The 15,226-nt window shown below is 35.5% G+C and overlaps 2 protein-coding genes across 4 annotated transcripts; both read right to left on the bottom strand.

Annotated features, from left to right (window-relative positions):
- Window positions 1–695: 695 nt before the first annotated feature.
- Window positions 696–5,837, bottom strand: LOC106919956 (uncharacterized). 2 transcript variants are annotated; one of them, XM_014990652.2, is made up of 5 exons: window positions 5,730–5,837; window positions 5,286–5,414; window positions 4,469–4,584; window positions 2,491–2,634; window positions 696–2,412 (listed from the first exon to the last, which is right to left on the bottom strand). In XM_014990652.2, the coding sequence occupies exons 2-5, from the start codon at window positions 5,377–5,379 to the stop codon at window positions 1,837–1,839; spliced, it is 930 nt and encodes a 309-aa protein (XP_014846138.1). In that variant the 5' UTR covers window positions 5,380–5,414; window positions 5,730–5,837; the 3' UTR covers window positions 696–1,836. The 2 variants fall into 2 exon arrangements, with proteins under 2 accessions (XP_014846138.1, XP_087866435.1); XM_088010309.1 differs by having other exon boundaries at window positions 5,709–5,808.
- Window positions 5,838–7,421: 1,584 nt separating this feature from the next.
- Window positions 7,422–14,884, bottom strand: ndufv1 (NADH:ubiquinone oxidoreductase core subunit V1). 2 transcript variants are annotated; one of them, XM_088010311.1, is made up of 11 exons: window positions 14,774–14,884; window positions 13,189–13,294; window positions 13,030–13,112; window positions 12,739–12,909; window positions 11,843–12,026; window positions 10,216–10,405; window positions 9,922–10,134; window positions 8,370–8,536; window positions 8,213–8,294; window positions 7,968–8,113; window positions 7,422–7,688 (listed from the first exon to the last, which is right to left on the bottom strand). In XM_088010311.1, exons 2-11 carry the CDS (start codon window positions 13,291–13,293, stop codon window positions 7,611–7,613), a joined length of 1,419 nt encoding a protein of 472 aa, XP_087866437.1. In that variant the 5' UTR covers window position 13,294; window positions 14,774–14,884; the 3' UTR covers window positions 7,422–7,610. The 2 variants fall into 2 exon arrangements, with proteins under 2 accessions (XP_087866437.1, XP_087866436.1); XM_088010310.1 differs by lacking the exon at window positions 14,774–14,884 and adding an exon at window positions 14,575–14,708.
- Between the last annotated feature and the right edge of the window lie 342 nt (window positions 14,885–15,226).

Below are 15,226 nucleotides of genomic sequence, written 5' to 3' on the forward strand. Positions count from 1 at the left end.
TACATGACAATAAAACATTTCAAGCATGAATGCATTGCTGTTGACACAGCTAGAGTTTGGTTTGCTTTTTAAACATATTGAAAATAATCACAGACTTTGAATTAATAGTGATTGAATTCCACATTGTGGAAAATAAATTATTTTGAAATGCTTCCATCCAGGCTCACTTAAACACTGGTCTTAATTTGTCTAAAATGTCTTATTTGGGCATAGCAGAGAAAAATAATAGTAATTTAAGCTTGAACGGGGTACAGGTCCCACCCACTTTAATACATATCAATATGAAACTTTTCATTATAAATACATTGTCTGGATTTTTATTTAGTGAAAGCAAGCAAGGAATAATATTAGTTTAGCCAAATTCTTCACATGCAGAAGGATTAATATGCCTTTAAACAATTTGGGAAAGCTCAAATTGCTCAAATCAGAAGACAGAGTCCTTAATTTTTGGAGTGATGACCTGGCGATCTGATAAAACTAAAATTGATGTCTTATGTCATATTTATAGAAAATAAGCCCACAAGCCAAAGAGCACCATACCCATGGTATCATGCTATTAGTTTCAGAAAGGAGTGGTGTACTTCACAAAATAATTTGCATCATAAGGAATTAATTGATATTAAGGTAAACTCTGAAGTGACACCAACTACTTTGATGCAGAAACATAAAGACAAAAAACGCTTATTGGTGCAGAGTTCTATAAATGGAGCTGTTTTTTTAAACATATTTTATTATGGTTATGTTATGAGATACAGTGCCAATGCCACGTTTGAACATTTTTGCTAAAATCAAATACTTAACTACAAAGTATTTCCCACAACCCAAAGAAGAATCACTTTGCTATTTCACTATCAATATCAAACTTTTAGGATAAAACGAAGGCAACATGAACAATGACTTTTATGAGATTGTTGCTTTGTAAAAAATAAATCCTGATTATTTACACACAGAAGGGCAGGTTTTCAGTGTAGGGAATTTTGTTAAGCAGGGTTTGTACACTTTTCCAACAATAAAATTCAAGCACTTTTTAGGCATTTTCAAGATAATCTTTCAAACTTTTCCAATAAAACAATACAAATGAATTAAAGACAGTTCCAATTCACTATTATATGGCATCATTTATTACCGTTATGAATGTTTTGTGATAGTATCCTAAATGTAAGGGACTAAATAAACTAAATTAACAAAATGTTATGTTTTGAAAATTCTTTCTCAGACACCTGATTGGTCTGACAACAAAACACAAATTTAAGAAAATAAACCTCCCAATTTCAAGAACTTTAACACAAATAAAATGCCAAATTTATTTAAATTATTGAGCCATTGTGAGTATAAATATTCATTACATTTAACACATTGGTTTGCTCAAATTAAATGCTCAGACACGGCATCAATAATCACTTGACTTTCAGTTAAGGAGTTTTTTCTCCTAAATGTTTATTACAAAACTGTGCGGATACAATATTAAGCACTTTTAAGGATTTTTTTTTTTTTTTTTTTACAGAAATGAAGCACTTTCCAAACCTTGAAAACGCCTCAGGGTTTCCCCCAATGTATTATAAGCCTGGCGGGCCACCAGGCTTATAATACACCAGGCTTATAATACATTCCACTACCTTGCACCTAATTGAAATTCAAGAATTTTCAAGGATTTCAAGTACCCGTTCGAACCCTGGTTAAAAGTAAAAAATAAATAACGTTCCTGAAACAATTGGCAATGTGATGCACAATTCTGCTTCATAAACTTATTCTAAAATATCATGCTGAAATTCTTCACCAAGCAACATGAATGACATGATGATACGACACCAAAGGAGGAAGTTTTCTCCTCCTCCATCATCTCTTTTCAACAGCCTTCTCCGTCTTAATATGGGAGTTTTGATGAGCCTTTAGAGTACTTTCTCTTGCAAAGCTCTTCCCGCAGGTAAGGCAGGGGTATTCAGAGCTGGGAGCTTTCAGAGGACGAGAGCGATGCAGTTCTTTTTTGTGAGCTCGCAAAGCTTCAACTGTGGCAAACATCCAATTACAGTCGTCTTCAGGACAGGGAATTTTACACTTCGCAGACGAAGTCGAGTCACTGTGTTCTTTTGCAACATCTTCCTGCTTGATTTTCTTATCAACTTCCACCTCTTCGGAAGAAAGCGTAGGTTCACAGGCCCGCTTTTTGCCACGTGACTCCTCAAGATCGCAGTCAGCGGTTTCCTCCTGATGCTGCAGGAGCTCGTCTTCCGTCTGGAACACAACACCACATTTACAGCACTGAAACATGTCGACGTCATCGGCTGCAGCCTCTTTCTCGGGATGCATTGCGATGCGATGTTTGCGGAGTCGAAAGGGAACGGGGAACCTGGCGCCGCAGTCGACGCAAAGAAAACGCCGCTCCCCGCAATCCTTCCGTCTGTGTTGGTTCAGCTGTAAGACGACAACCGATCAGCACAGCTCACAATTTATGGCAAACATGTAAAACATTAGAAGAAGCAGCTTTTCAACCTCGGTAAACGTGCTGAATCTTTCCTGACAGAGCGAGCAGGAAAATGGCTTTTCTTCGGTAAAATGTGTAGGTTGGTGCTGGCTGAGCTCCGCAGTCGTGGAGAAAGAGCTGTTGCACTTGTAGCACATGAACAGAGTATTATTCTGCAAAAAGAAAATAATTTGAAAAAAATGCAAATCCTTCCTGTTTCAGACTCATATTTTCTTAATACTCAGTCTGTTCTTTCTCAAGTTTCACTATTTATTTGTGGCATAAAGGTGTGCTGTGTTCAGGCTTTAATTATAGAACATGAAACTAGAGTATGCATGCATGGATGAATGGAAACAGGCTGATGCTTAAAATAGGCAGCAAATTAATATTAAGCAAATAATCAGACATCTGAACTTTCTGAACTAACGTTCAATAGTTTGCTTCAACAGACTAACAAATTTGCAGCTTGTTCAAACTAAACACGGAAAAACATGGCTGTATTGAGCCTTGTAGGTTACTTGTATGGTTACTTTTCCAACCATAGTTTTTCCTTCTACTTAATGTTTTAACATTATGTTTGGATGCAGCACTAAACAGCCAGCTTCCTAGGCCTCTTTGTGGAGGATGTCAACAATGGTCTCACTGTTGCCAAGAAAAAAACCTATGGGCTGTCCTAAAAGTTGTTAGATGACATCACTGCCTAATTTGCATATTTTATGGGGAGTAGAAGAAGAGAATATCAAAAGTTGGCAAGACAAAAAGTGATTAAAATTACTCTAAATTTGTTTGTGTAATATAAATTATTTTCCTGAATTACACTACATAAATCAGTCTTGCATAATATCAAATATACCTAAAAGACAGTTATCTGAGGCACAGACATTGGAGGAGGTGAATCAGTGACTGAGGCTGTGAATCAATTGCAATGATTTATTTTAGTGCAACAAAAAAAACATGATAGTGCAAAAGCAACATGATAAATTTTGAATAATGTTTACAGCTTTTGCAGAGCAGGGTCAACGGCAGCTTTACCATTGCGTGATTCAATTACAAAGTTACTTTTTTTATCTGTTCTTTTGTTGGCAGTCCAAAGAAAAGAGCTGGAGTTGGTTTTAGTTTTGACAACCTAAAGTTTAAATTATTTTCACCAGTATAAGGCTGTATAACTCTGTGCTCTTTCATGGAGTGCTAACACTACAGGGAAAAGTAATCAGAGTACATTACATATTTATTTTTCTTCGGCACTCACACCCCCAACAATAGGCTGGACTTACTCACACACTGCAATCTAAATGAGAAAGTCTCCCAAACCTCAGAAGAAAGTCACTGGCGGTTGCTGAAAAGTCACTAAATTTAGTGACAAAGTTGCAAATTTGGCGACAGTGAATGGTCTACTGGACAGGTCACTAGTCCTTACTCCAAATATCTAAACCATAACATCACATTTCTGTACAAACATTTATTTTTTTAATTGGTCTCTTATTTTTGTGACTTATTTTGGGGTTTTATTAGTTATAATTCCATTTATCAAAATTTACAGAAACAAGTGCTTCAAATAAATCACTTCATGTGCAAAACACCTGTTTAAGATTTTCACCTTTTGAGTCCAATTACTGAAATAAATTAACTTAACATATTTGTTTACCTACATGCATATGCAGGTAAAAGGCTGCTCAAATTTTGGACTAAAAAAAATCATAATCCCTACTCAGGTCTGTTTATAAACAACTTACAACTTTGTTATAACAGTACTATCCCACAAATAATACATCCACAAAATTATGGTATGGTAGTAAATGTGTTATTTTTTTTTTTAATTAGCTTCCCAACAATTTCTTAAAAATTTCTGCACCTGAATTTCACTGAAGATTATTTGATACTAATGTTAATTTTTAGGGTAATACTTTATTGGGGTAGAAATTTTGATAAATTATAATTTTTTTTATATGGATTGGAGAGTTTACTGAAATATTTTTGAGACATTTTTCATTTTTATGGTTTTTATACCTGCTGTAGTTGACGCTTGTACTCGTCCCGATGGTTCCTCTTGATGTGTCTCTCCTTGGATTTGAGGTCTCTGAAAGTGATCAGGCAATGGAAACACTGCAGACTCTCATGGTGATCTGTAGTGCAGACGACAGACTTAGAAAGTAGTTCATGTTTAGTAACGTGTTTATTAAAAGTATTCACCCACATTTACATTTTTCCTTTTACCTTTTTTTCATTGGTTTTACAAATAAAGAATGATTAACTCGACTACAGTTTGCTAAAATGCATGTGGGAGATCACTAACTTAATCTAAACACTGATTGTAACAGGTGAATATTTATGCAATCACTTACTTTACGTTAAATATTTTTCTTTAATTATCATTATTTTGTAGAAATCAATTTTAACTTTGGATTAAAGTCGGTTTAGATATGTATGTCTCTAAGTGAATGAGACAGTATGATATCCTTCTTAATTATTTTATTTTTTCTTTGACATTTTACTTCATTTCATTTTATCTAGGTCTGAACTTTGATTTCTACAACATATCAAAGAATACATTTCAACCACCTCTTCCGAATTTAAGAATACATCTTTGAGGGAATAACACAAAATAAAAACATCAATGGGGCAAGCAATGGGGAAGTCCACCTTAATAAACAGGTGTCACTCATGAACAGAGATATTTTGAAAAAGAAGAAGACCAATGAAGGTTACTAATTCAGCCTAAAATGTTCCAATATTAGGTTATACTCTAAAAGCTTACAAAGAAGACAAAGGAGACTTATGTGTTTACATGTTCTTTGTAGTGATAGTACAGTAAATATCAGCTTACAGTACTCCGGGTCGCCCACAGGGTCAGATTTGGTCTCTGCAGAAGTGGACTTCATTTCATTTCCAACAACCACTTGCTCTATTTTCATTTCCATCTTGATGCTTTCACCGAGCTCAGATCCACATCAAACTGTAAGATAAGCACAAAATTTTAGTTATCCATTATTAAAAGGACAACTAAACACGTTATAACTGCGTTATATCTCTAAAGTAATCGGGCGTAAACTCTTTAGCATCCAAGATTGCGATAAATAGAAAACGTTGTAAAATTATGATAACCGTTGCACCACGATGGAGGACCACGCAGGGCAGCACGCAGCACAAGCTACGCCATTTGGTTTGAACTTAAAAAATAATTGAATTAAAAAACATTTTCTATGCCCGTTGTATAATTTATGCGATGGTTAAATGATCAATCATTCACTTAAAACAAATCCAAACTTGCTTTTGCACCATCTGCAGCGTCCACGGAAACGAAGCCGTTGTTTAGCCCCCGTCACGTGACATGGGAATAGAAAGTCTCGCGAGATTAGAGTTCACCACTACAAAGCTAGAACAGCGCCATAGACATTATAAGGCACTGATATTTAGTGTCCAAAAATTGTACTCAAGAGTAGCATTACTTCAGCTTATTTTTACTCAAGTAAAAAATAAAAAGTAGCCATTCAAGAAATTAAGAGTGAAATAATTATTTAGTAAAAAGCCTACTAAAATACTTAGTAACATTTTTAATAAGTAATAGAAGGTAGCAGAAATGATTGATGATCAAAACATCAATCACATCATATTTAAAAATATATATATATCAGACTAAAGTATAAAAATATGGGGAATATTGATATTTTAAAGCTCAAAATGAAAACAACTCATATAAATAACAAAATTACAAAATAAAATCAGGCAAAAATCCATTTTCTTTTCAACGTATAACTGATCAAATTTAAACAAAAAGCTGCAGGCTAGTGTCTGTGTCTGGTAATTATTTTGGTTAAAACAAACTTGTTCTTCATTCAGAGAAGTCGCTCATAATGAGTAGAGTATTATTTAACTCAAGTAAGAGTAGAAATACTTCACAATAAAATTACTCAAAAAAAAAAGAGTAAATTAGTACTTAATTTTTTTTCCCAAAAAGGTTGCTCAGGTTTCTTTGTAATTTTCCACAACAGTTACCTGGATCTGCCTGAAGTGTTTCTTGATGCTAGTAGACTATTGAGAATTGGAACAGCCGTATTCATACTCAGATTAAACTACATAGATGGAATCAATTTACTAGTTACATTTTTGGAAGAAATTGTTTTCCACAGATTTTATTGAGAAGTAAGAAGAGGATGAATAAAACTTCATGCCACATTTCTCAGCTTTCTATTTATGCTCTATGGTGGTCTGTCACACACAATCCTCTTAAATGCATTGAAATTTGTGATTGTTTTGCAACTAAATGTAGAAAAATTACCCTTCCAGCACCATCTTATCCTAAAGACATCATAGTTCCTAAAAAACTGTTTCTCTCACACTGGTAGGTATACTCGCGGTTCCTAATCCATCTAAAAAATGAGAGCCATATCTTTCATCAGGTACTATGTTGTTGAACTGGCTCTTCTGATAACGTCTGAATGAAACACTGGAAATCAATTTTGTGATGAAAAACAGTGTCAAAGGTAAAGACCTAATATCTTTGCTCAAACAGAAAATAACTCAATATAGTGGTTATAATCAGATTTATGTCTTTACACCTTAAATACATTTCTATTTTAGCAGTACTTCAACTTTCATGATTCCTGTCAACATCAACGTAATCCCCCACAAACCATCTTTAAAGATCCAAAATGTTCTGCTTATATTTTTCAAATTTCTTTTCTTTCTTTTAAATTCACTCTTTCACAGATTTTGTATTAACCCAGAATACATATCCTACAAATTTAGTTACTATTTATTTCATAAATCAGACAGTGTTTACTTGAAAACTCCTACTACTCTTCAATTTTTGTGAATTATTAACAAAAATAATATTTAAAGTATTTTCATGTGGATAAATCTACTCCATAAGATTGAAATAAAGAATATTAGCATCTCAGTATCAGTTTTCTTTTCCACATACCAAAACTCCAAAGTAGGAAAAAAACAAACAATTCAACTCTTAAAATCACCCAATAGTTTCAGGTAATAAATCTTTATTGGGATTTTCAAACATAACAGAAGTGTCACTCGAAGCTTCCCGATGAGGCAAAAAGACAGTACGTTATCCTTAGTTTAAATATTTCTCACAGACATGAAGTTAAGGGCGTTTGGAGGCAGAATGAAGAAATCAATATGTTGAGAACGAGATTTAAGCCACAGCCTTTTTCTGCTGCTGGTATTCAGCGATTCGGCTTTCCATCACGGGCCTGAAGTGCCGGATTAATCCCTAAAAACACAAAAAGAGAGATTATTTATGCGTAATATCACTTCAACATGCAACATCAAGTCAAAGAAGGAGTAAAGACGCAATGCTGGAAGACCTTCAGTCTGGGAATAAAAATATTTTTCCAAACTGAATTTCTTTTCCCGCATCTGAAATCCACTAAAACAAGTTCTGGACACTTTAAGACATTTCTCCCAAAACGCAGAGACTCAACAGAACCTCCTGCAACCGAGTTTTATCTCTGACTGTTGGAATGATTCCTGTTCTCCGACATGTCTTTACCTGAACGGGCCACGCTGCACCGTCACCCAGCGCGCAGATGGTGTGTCCCTCGATCTGCTTGCTGAGCTCCCAGATCATATCGATCTCCGCCGGCCGCGCATCGCCACGAACAAAACGCCACATCATCTTATTCATCCAGTCCACTCCTGCAGAAATCAACCAGAGCATCCAAAACAAAGCATATTATTTTATTGTTTATGAAAATAAATCCTTAAAAAAAAAATAACTTAATGAGAAGCATTTACCCTCCCTGCATGGTGTGCACTGGCCACAACTCTCATGTTTGTAGAACTCGATCAGTCGGGCGATGGCTCTGATGACATCAGTCTGCAAAAGTGACACCAATCAACCAATGACCAATGCTACCGGCGTCTGGTCGCTCTGCAGAGGTGACGGACTCACAGATTTGTCCATGACGATTAGAGCGGCCGTGCCGAGGCCGGTCTGGGCTTGAATGAGGCCGTCGAAATCCATCAGCACCTCTTCACAGACCTTCTTGGGGATGAGGGGAGTTGAGGATCCTCCAGGGATTACAGCCAGCAGGTTATCCCAGCCTCCGCGAACGCCACCTACCGCACAGATGTTGCTTTCAATTAAGTTAGGAATAAAAAAAAATGTAGTCGCTTATGTTAAGCCGTCCTAATCTTTGACTTTATGACCGTTCTGCTGAAGGAGAACATGGCAGATGGATTTAGGTCATCTCTGTGTGACCTTTCTACTTAATTACACTTCCAAAGAAATAGATTTAAAAACACACATTAAGGAAAGACTCCTCCCTGTTTCTCAGACAAAAAAAAAACAACAACAAAAAAACACTTTTCTCGAGAATTCAGCAGATTTGGGTAATAACTATAGTTGCACTCACTCAGTTTACTTGAGTAACTTTTTTAGAAAATATGTACTTTTAGGAGTATTTTTACAACACAGTACTTTTTACTTTTACTTGATTTATTTTATTATGAAGTATCGCTATTCTTATGGTAAAATGTTGGTTTGTTTTAACCACAAATTTACCAGACAAAGACACACACCTGCAGTTTTTAAAGTTTTACATTTTTGGAAAATTGTTGTTTTAAAATTATTTTGTTTACATGAATTACTTTTATTTTGGTCCTTAAAATACCAAAATTTTCACGCAACTTTAGATTTTGGTCCAATTGAAGTAATTTTTAAATGTTAAATGATTAATGTTTTGATCGGTTACTCAGTACTTTTTCACTCTTATTTGAGTAATCTCTGTTTTTTATTGTTACTTGAGTAAAAATATGTTTTCGTAGCTCTACTTTTACTTGAGTAAAAGGTTTTTATTACCCTGCCTACCTCTGGTTTTCAATTATGTTCAATAAAAAAGTAGAAAATGTTGACGTTCACCACCTTTTTAATTATGGAGGCTGCAAATAAACGGACTGAATGAAGGAAGAGACAACAGGGGAAACAGAAAGAAGGCAAGGAACAAGGAAGAAAGGAATGAAGGGAATGATGCAAGGAAAGAAGGAAGGAGGAAAAGGCACAGAAAATAAAAGAAGTTAGGAAGGGATGAAAGAGGAAAGCAAAAACGGGGCAAGTGAATAGAAAAAAGGACGGAAAGACAAAAGCAGTGAAAGGATGCAGAACACATTAAAAGGTGGACACAAAAGGGAGCAAATGTCCCAATTTTTTTACATCAGATTTATCGTCAAAATAATCAAGAGTAATCAATCGCTAAAATAATCGTTAGTAGCAGCCATACAAAAATGAAGGGAATGACACAAGAGAGACAAAAAGGACTGAATGAAGGCTAACATTTAGACGGTGTAATTAAAGGAATAAAATCTTTATTTTTTCCAAACTCAGACCTTTAAAAATGCTGAAATCAAATGTCAGACTTTCCCAGATGTTTAAAAACCATGCAGGAAACCCATTTGGATGTTTTCACCCAGATTTAAAAAACGAAAGCCGCCACGTTGATGCGTACCTGCGTGTCTCTCGATGAGCTCCTTCAGAGGGATGGACATCTCCTCCTCCACAGTGCAGGGGTGGTTCACGTGACCCGAGATGTTGAACAGTTTTGTGCCAGAGTTTCTCTCCCTGCCGAAGCTCACGAACCACGACCCTCCACGGCGACAGATGGTGGGCGCCACGGACACCGTCTCCACGTTGGCGACGGTCGTCGGGCAACCAAACACACCTTCATCAAGAGGAGGAAACGCGAGAGTTGCCAGGAGGAACCCACTGGGACGTACGGATGTTGTTTGCTGCCTGAACTCACCAACATCTGCAGGGAACGGAGGCTTGAGACGCGGCTTGCCCTGCTTCCCCTCCAGGGACTCGATGAGGGCGGTTTCCTCTCCGCAGATGTACGCGCCGGCGCCACGCATCACAAACACGTCAAAGTCGTAACCAGAGCCGCAGGCGTTCTTTCCAATCAGCCCGGCAGCATACGCCTCATTGATGGCCACCTGAAAGAGAAGGATGGGTTCATTTTGATTCATTTATTGAAAAGATTTTTAACGCGTTTCATTTAGTTGAAATCGTGTTCTGTTTTTGTATTCACGTTTCTGACGGACAACCGCAAACACAAACAACAGCGATGAACAACAAAGTGGCTTTTCTTGCCACACTGAAGAGTAATTTTTTTAAAATTGACTTTATTTATTGGAAGCAGTTTCACAAACAACAAAGTATTTTGACAGAAAGAACTTCCAGTTTATCATTTTCCAAAATCTTTTTAACCTCCTTTATCCCAGTAAAGGACAGTTCTGGGTATAAAAGCAGTCAATATGAACCTGCAAACAGCATAGAATAAATATAACAAAAACCAAATAAAAAAAATTAAGAAAAAAAAATTTTTTAAATGTGTTTTTGCTTCAAAAAATGATCTGAAATATATGACTGTTGTTTACAAGTTGTGCTAAAAAGAGTTGAAGCTATTCAAGCCCAAATACTGTTTTAATGCAAAACATGTAGCAGCAGGAATGCTGATGTCAGCGTTTCTAAAGAAGTGTTTTTTTAATAAGTTACATGAATGATCCTGGATTCATGAAACACTTTGAAAGCTAAATAATGAATGATTGACCTAAATAAAAAGATTGAAACAATAAATATCTCTGTTGTTGAGTTCAATAATTTAGCACAAAAAAGGGTTTCTTTAATTAAAAAACGTTGCTTATTTTGTATATATATAGTTTTCAATAAAAGTGTGATTAATTAAAATTTTTAATCAAATCCCACCACTAAAAAACAAATAATTTATTTCTGAAATTTGGTAGAAATAGGGAAAATTTGACAAATAATAGACACCCATTTATGAAGAATCAATTATATATAGCTCTGGGAAAAAATAAGAAACCACTTAAAATGATCAGTTTCTCTGATTTTACTCTTTATAGGTTTATGTTTATGTAAAATGAACTTAGTTCTTTTATTCTATGAACTACTGACATGTCTCTGAAATTCCAAGCAAAAATTTTGTATTTATTTGTAGAAAATGAGAAATGGTCAAAAATAACGAAACAGATGCTTTCAGGCTTCAAATAATGCAAAGAAAACAAATTCATATTCATTTAGAAACAAAAATCCTAATGTTTTAACTCAGGAAGAGTTCAGAAATCAATATTTGGTGGAATAACCAGGAGGTTCTCAATGGGGTTCAGTGCAGTGGTTAATTTTTTCCACAGTTGTAGTTGTACTTGTAGTTTCCACAGTAACTTATGTCAATACTGAAATGTTTGTATGACCTTTTGCCACTTTCGTCTTAAAAAATTGACTATTCATTATTTAGAAAGTTTAACACCAATAGATATAGTTTTATATACATATTTTTTAATTAATGCTTTCTGCATTACACAACAGCTGTTTAATAAACTCTGTCACGGTGTCAATGTGCACACGTTCACCTGCAGGTTGGACGACTCGTTGTAAAACTCTCCTCTGATGTAGATGTAAGCAGCACGAGCCCCCATGGCCCGGCCTGCGATCAGGCAGCCCTCCACCAGCTTGTGCGGGTCGTGCCTCATGATCTCTCTGTCCTTGCAGGTTCCAGGCTCTCCTTCATCTGCATTCACCACCAGATACTTTGGCCTAAAATACAGACACAAAACTGGGTCAAGTCACGTAGGAAAAGCAGCAACAATTATGGAAAGTAGAATCAGTTTCCCATCGGATAAAACTGAACTGTAAGAGCAACAACATGAATGTGAGCAGAAGAACCGAACTAGGAGAGAAGTTAATAGATTAACTGACTGATAAACATTTATGAAATTCTTTGTTTTCATTTCAGCTATTGAGGAAATCAATGATAGGTTCAATAATAAATACAAGTGGAAAATTTTTAACAAATATTTCTAGCTGCATTTAAGGAAAGAAAGCTGAACCTAACATTTACAATGGAACTGTGAAAAAAGTCTTGAACAAGGTTGAAACAGTTAAGCAGATAAATCATCATTTCATTGATTATTAAAATTATCAACTCATTTTGTAATCAATTAATCTCACGTTACACAAAAAAGGCAACTTTGCCGAGAGAACACACTATGAACAGTAATTAAGCCAAAACTATACAAATGCTGTAAAATGAATAAAAACATTAAAAAAATTAAGTTAATCAAAAAGGAATCAACAGATCGTTCGCTGTACTTACTTTAATTCAATTTTACTTCCCTCTTCAACCTAAACCCAGATTACTAATATAATAATTACTTTCTTGACTCCATTTCTATATTATTGAAGGCTTTAAAACAAAAAAATATAATGAGGAGATCAGAGGTAAATCGGCCAGGCTCTCTGTACTGACCGGCCGTCACTGGGCTTGTTCATGAAACTCCACTTCATGCCAGTAGGGAACCCGGCTCCGCCTCTCCCCCGCAGGCCAGAAACCTTGATCTCATTGAGAATCCAGTCGACCCCCTTCAAAAGGATCTCCTTGGTTTTGTACCAGTCGCCACGCTTCAGTGCCCCGTTTAGCCTACCGGGAAGCAAAAAGCAGGTAAATATTGTAAATTATTCCTTTTTTAAAATCATTTTGATTGCCCGAGTGCACAGAATGAACGTTGTGATGTTCTGGATTAAGTAAAAGTCATGTTACCTCCAGTCATGACGGCCATAAAGATTTGTGAAAATTCTGTCCTCGTCTGCCAGTGGGCCAAATTTAGTTTTCTTTGGAGCACTCTGGTTAAAGAAAAACATCATTTTTTTGTATATGCTTTTTAAAAGTTAACGGTTCTAATTGAAACAGACAATGTACCTGTGCAGTGCTGTTGAATCGACAGAGAGTGGTCACGCCTCCTTGGCTGACCGCAGCCGGAGCGCGGGCCACGGCGCCCACCACCGAACGAGACAAGGACAGCATCCTTCCAGCAGCAAACACAAAGAGCAGCAGCTTTAATACTTCAGCATCAGAGCTCTCAAGTTATTTTAATTCAACAAGACAGAAATAAACACTTTTTTTCATCAGAAAACTAAAAATATTTTAAAAAAGCTATTATTGGACCAATATTTTCCATAACACACAGCTCTTCATGTCAAAAACAGCTGCCAGAACAGAAACATGTGAGGCTTGAAGTATATTTCTAGTGACAAGAGCAAATATAGTGTTAACATAAAACATCCAACAAATTTATAAGCTATATGTAGTCATCACACTGCTAGGATCCAATAATTGCCCCATGTTGCTTGTACACAAACCATTACTGAATGCAAACTTATCTTGCAGAACCTCCTGGACAAACTACAAAGGTTTCAAATCTACAAAATGTCAAATTATCTTGTAATCTTTTAAATTGGTCTTTGTCAGTTGTTCTCCAGGCTGTTTGAATGTGTTTCTAAATTGCTTTTTTTGTACTTCAACTGCTCACTTTATATGCAATCTTTGTAGTTGACCTTATCAAAATACTGGGAAAAATGTAGGAAAATTGGGCTAGTATACCACAAAGCAGCAAGTTGTGTTGCTTTTGCATATTTGACCAAACCTGTGAAGTTTTTGGTGTATGAGTATGCTGTACTAGTGCAGAGTTATCAAATATATTTGAAATTCAGTACATTTATGACCATGTTTTTGTTTTGTTTTTTTTAAATAAATCCTTTAAGTCAATTGAGGGCTGTTTTTCTGTATTGGATCAATGGTTTTACTCCTGAAACAAACAAAAAAATTAAACTGAAAAATTATTTTGAACCTGGGAAAACAAATTATAAGTAAAGTATATATTTTATTTAGCTCAGATGCTTGTTTTATTCAGTTCAATAAAAGCTTACTGTGTCGTAATTAGAATCTCAATGTAAAATCCACAAAAATAATAAGTGCCAAAATAAGACACTTATCGATGGTTACATCACGTTAACCTGTACATCCAAAACATCAACTTAAAAACAAAAACAACATGGCTGTTACTTTTAAGAATAATCCCAAAATTATACGTATTTTGATATTTCAGAGATTGCCTTGTCATATTTTGTGTTGTTACGTCAGATGAACAAAAGTAAGCTAAAATGGGAGAGAAATTGTGATCAAAGTAGTTGAGTTGTTACAATTATTAAAATTACTTATATTCAGTACATTTATATATATAACAAAGTACTTTGTTAATACTTTAACAAAGTATTAATAAACAGGGATTGTATTGAGCAAACTGACCTCAGTGTTGACATGCTAACTTTAGTTAGCATAGCGGTTAACCTTGTAGTGGAATTAAAACAGCGGATCCACGGAGCTACATGCTAATTTCACACATATAAGTGCTAACTGGTTAATTCACTGTACATCTACCAGAGGCAGATATCTAACCTGCAGCAGGAGTCAATAATAACCAACAAAAACAATCCGTCTAACTTACCTTCTGTCTACGTTAGAGGTTTATGAAACACAGCTCTACAGGAAACAGAGTGAGTGACCCGGATATAGTTAATAACAGGTTTGGACCGCAAGAAAAAAAATATTTCATAACATCAGTCTGACCGTAAAGAGCACATGTAACCTTACCAAACAAAATGTTTGGTAATGTTATTTAATAGTGCCTGGAACATATTTTAACTTATAAGAATGAATGGATTTTTTTAAATCTGTGAATCTTATGTTATATGTGAATTGAAATCAGTAGTGGGAAGTACTTAAGTACAATTTTTGTGTATCTGTACTTTACTTAAGTAGATTTCATCGTGGATACTTTCGACTTTTACTCAATGACATTTTACTTTCTACTTCAGTACATTTCTACAAAACGCGTTACTCGTTACATGCAAGTCGCATTGGGCTTTTTTTTCTCATTTTTTTCGGTACACTGTGAGGT

The sequence above is a fragment of the Poecilia mexicana genome, unplaced genomic scaffold, assembly GCF_051168715.1.
Source record: "Poecilia mexicana isolate PSO_F unplaced genomic scaffold, ASM5116871v1 scaffold_11, whole genome shotgun sequence".
Lineage (NCBI taxonomy): Eukaryota > Metazoa > Chordata > Actinopteri > Cyprinodontiformes > Poeciliidae > Poecilia > Poecilia mexicana.

What these genes read in the sequence shown, in the direction of transcription:
- LOC106919956 (XM_014990652.2), bottom strand. Translation starts at nt 5,379, where the DNA reads ATGGAAATGAAAATAGAGCAAGTGGTTGTTGGAAATGAAATGAAGTCC. An exon ending in TGTGGGCGACCCGGAGTACT is followed by an intron (nt 4,585 to 5,285) that starts GTAAGCTGATAT and finishes TCTGCACTACAG; the next exon opens with ATCACCATGAGAGTCTGCAG. An exon ending in ACAAGCGTCAACTACAGCAG is followed by an intron (nt 2,635 to 4,468) that starts GTATAAAAACCA and finishes TTCTTTTTGCAG; the next exon opens with AATAATACTCTGTTCATGTG.
- ndufv1 (XM_088010310.1), bottom strand. Translation starts at nt 14,606, where the DNA reads ATGCTAACTAAAGTTAGCATGTCAACACTGAG. An exon ending in TCCGTTCCCTGCAGATGTTG is followed by an intron (nt 10,135 to 10,215) that starts GTGAGTTCAGGC and finishes CTCTTGATGAAG; the next exon opens with GTGTGTTTGGTTGCCCGACG. An exon ending in GCTCATCGAGAGACACGCAG is followed by an intron (nt 8,537 to 9,921) that starts GTACGCATCAAC and finishes TCTGTGCGGTAG; the next exon opens with GTGGCGTTCGCGGAGGCTGG.